The 2,963-nt window shown below is 47.1% G+C and overlaps 1 protein-coding gene across 1 annotated transcript; it reads right to left on the reverse strand.

The window, feature by feature from the left end:
• Positions 1 to 1,015: 1,015 nt before the first annotated feature.
• tcima (transcriptional and immune response regulator a) lies at positions 1,016 to 2,073 on the reverse strand. The gene has a single exon (XM_073466947.1). The coding sequence runs from the start codon at positions 1,931 to 1,933 to the stop codon at positions 1,631 to 1,633; it is 303 nt and encodes a 100-aa protein (XP_073323048.1). The 5' UTR covers positions 1,934 to 2,073; the 3' UTR covers positions 1,016 to 1,630.
• Between the last annotated feature and the right edge of the window lie 890 nt (positions 2,074 to 2,963).

The raw sequence follows: 2,963 nt of genomic DNA on the forward strand, positions 1-2,963 counted from the left end.
GGATGATTAAATAGACTCCAACGCAAACACACTGTGCGGTGAGAGCCGTCAGCCTCCCCTCCGCCTCCCCTCCCCTCCCCTCCACCTCCCCGCCCAAACTGAGCCAAACTGGTTCACGCTGGTCTGGTGAGGCGTTCAGCGCTGTGAGGGGAAACCCGATGAAGGTTAACCACATCCTCTCATGAGTAACTCCGTTCCCTTCAAATGCCCTCTGCTGCGTCAGGATGAAGAACAAAAGGCTGAAATGTGATCACCATGTGTCCGTTTTGTTTTTTTTACTGTGAAATAAACGGAAACATTATCCTAGATTACATGACTCAACACCCTCATGTCACAGGCGTGAGGTCAAGACTGATCACTTTTCCTATTTCTGAGGTGATTTGTGTTGTTTGACTCGAGGGGTTTCCCTGTTTATGACCCCACACGGTCACAGCCGTCCGGCAGCAGATGTGTCAAAAAAGCTCAAAACAAATCACGTTAATCTTTAGATTCAGACTTAATTTTATCCAAATCCTGCAATTTTTTGATAAAGATTTAAACGCACAGACGCTCTGGCCTGCAGATCTTTGTCTTCTGGTGTAAAAACATTTTTCTTTTCCTTTCACTTCATGAATTAAAGTGTTTTTTAAAGTGAAAATGAAAACTGTGATCCAAAAAATGATCAATCAGGAATCACAGACGTTATATCTGTTTAAAAATAAAGAAAATATGATTTTTCATGCAGCTAATCCTCATTTATCAGTTTTGTGTTTTTGTTTTGTGCCAGGATTAAAAGATGAGCCTAACTTCACTGCTTTGTCCTTTAAAATGCCTGAACATGAGCTTTTTTTCCTCAGAACAAAGAGGTCGACATCACTGTGATGCCTCTCCAGACTCACACACAGCATCACTGAATCAGAATATTAAGCCTGAGGTAATATAAACTAATCTGCCATAATCTAAACAGGATATTAACCTCATGGGGCCAATAAAGCCACACAATGCACCCAACACGTGTAATAAGGACAAACAAGCGTTCAACTTTTTGTAGACAATGTAATAATTTATTAAAAATGACAAACAAAGGAGCACATCATCGATGCAAATCATTGTGCTTTGACATTTTGGTGACAACAACACATTAGTGGCCACTAATGAAACAGTGTTCATAGAAAACAAAGCTGAAACAAGGCATGTGTTCAGGACAGGCATTCAGGCTGGTTGTTCGGCACTAGGAAAGTCTCATGTTGCAGCTGTGCGCCTCCATCAGCGGCACCACTGATGCGATGGAGGCTACACCTGTACAAGGTGCTGCTTCACAGTCAGGCATCCACAGGAATGCGTTCATGAATTCAAGTCTCAGGGAAGACGTGTTTTTTGCTCTATTCCCAGTTCAGACAGCTCATGTTCTCCCCTCCGCTCCGGGCAGGACCTCTCTCCGCTGCCACCTCCGTCCGCGAGGCGACAGCTGCTGCCCCTCCAGGCGTGCGCTCCAGGCGGCCGGACGCACGACCTTTCTCCGCACCTCACGCTCCCCCTTTTTGTCCAGGCGACAGCGCGGCGGTCACATCGGGAGTGTTTTCACATTCGGCTCACGCAAAGGAGCCGACAGACAGACACAGGCGGTGAACAAAGACCGGAGACAGCCCGGTCAGCGCATCTTGAGCAGCTGCCGGAGCATCCCAGCGATCTGCAGGAACTTGTCCTTCTTGCGCTGCTTCAGAGCCATCAGGGCCCGGGCCGTCTCCTCCGGGTCCTGGGTGTAGGAGAAGATGCTCCTCACTCTCTCCTCCGCCTTCATGTCGCCAGTTTTCTGGAAGAGCCTCATCAGCGCGTCCTGGTTGACGTTCTCGAAGATGTTGGCCGAGGCCTTCTTGCGGTGCGCCGTGTCAAACTTGTTGCCGTGGACGGATGGGCTGACCCGGCGGCACTCTGAGGACACGTAGGACGACATGTTGTCTCTTTGTCTCTCTCCCCCGCTGGATGTCTCGCTTGTCGTCTGCTCCGTGTGTGGCCCTCCAACTCGCGGTGGATGAGTTGTCAGGTGCGCACCGTTGGGCAGCAGCGGCTCCGGGCTTCAGCGGCTGAGCAGAGTGAGTGAAGCAGAGCTGAGGCTCAGGAGTATTTATGGAGCCGAGAGGAGGGTTGTTCTGCACAGATACCAGCCGTGACATCAGCAGAGCGAGGCACCGCCTCTGAGCAGCACAATAGACTGCACAGCTCCTCATAAACACACAGTGCGCAGCAGGCGGACTGATGGAGGACCTGGTTCTGTATCAGCTCATCTATAGTGGAGCGAACCAGGAGCCCACTGGGACTTCAGAGGGGCCACTGAGGACATGTCCTAGCCTTCATGTTTGGCTAGACTTTATAATATCTATCATATCATTAAATTAAACAATTATATATGATTAATAAAGGCACATTAATAGTTAATTAGACTTTTATTTATTCATTTTATTGGAAAGTTGCAATTGAAGTTCATAATACTGTAAATGGTTAATTAATACTGTGTGTTTCAACCTTTACAATTACTTAATAAATGGTTTATGAACCATTTTATTGTTAACAGTAAAATTACTTGACTAATTCATTATAAATTTACCATTTATTAATGCATCCATCATCTGAAACCTCTTATCTTTTTCAGGGTCACTGGGGCTGGAGCTGATCCCGGCTGACATTGGGCGAATGGCGGGGTACGCCCTGGATAAGTCGCCAGTTCATCACAGACAATTTAAAGTAACTGATTAACTTTTTTTTAGATGTCCTTTGGATTGTGGGAGGAAGCGAGAGTAACCGGAGACCAGCCAGGTCTCAAACCCAAGTCCTTGTTGCTGTGGGGCAACAGCGCTAACCACTGCGCCGCCGTGCTGTCCACCATTTATTAATAATGATTCATATTAAGTGTTGACCTCAGTATTTCTAAAATCCTGGCTACGGCCCTGCTTACCCAGGATATTGGTGTATGGATATCCAATAAA

This window comes from Pagrus major, chromosome 5 (genome assembly GCF_040436345.1).
Source record: "Pagrus major chromosome 5, Pma_NU_1.0".
In the NCBI taxonomy this organism is placed as follows: domain Eukaryota; kingdom Metazoa; phylum Chordata; class Actinopteri; order Spariformes; family Sparidae; genus Pagrus; species Pagrus major.

Bases quoted from the DNA above. Each gene is read 5' to 3' on its own strand.
- tcima (XM_073466947.1), bottom strand. From the start codon at position 1,933: ATGTCGTCCTACGTGTCCTCAGAGTGCCGCCGGGTCAGCCCATCCGTC.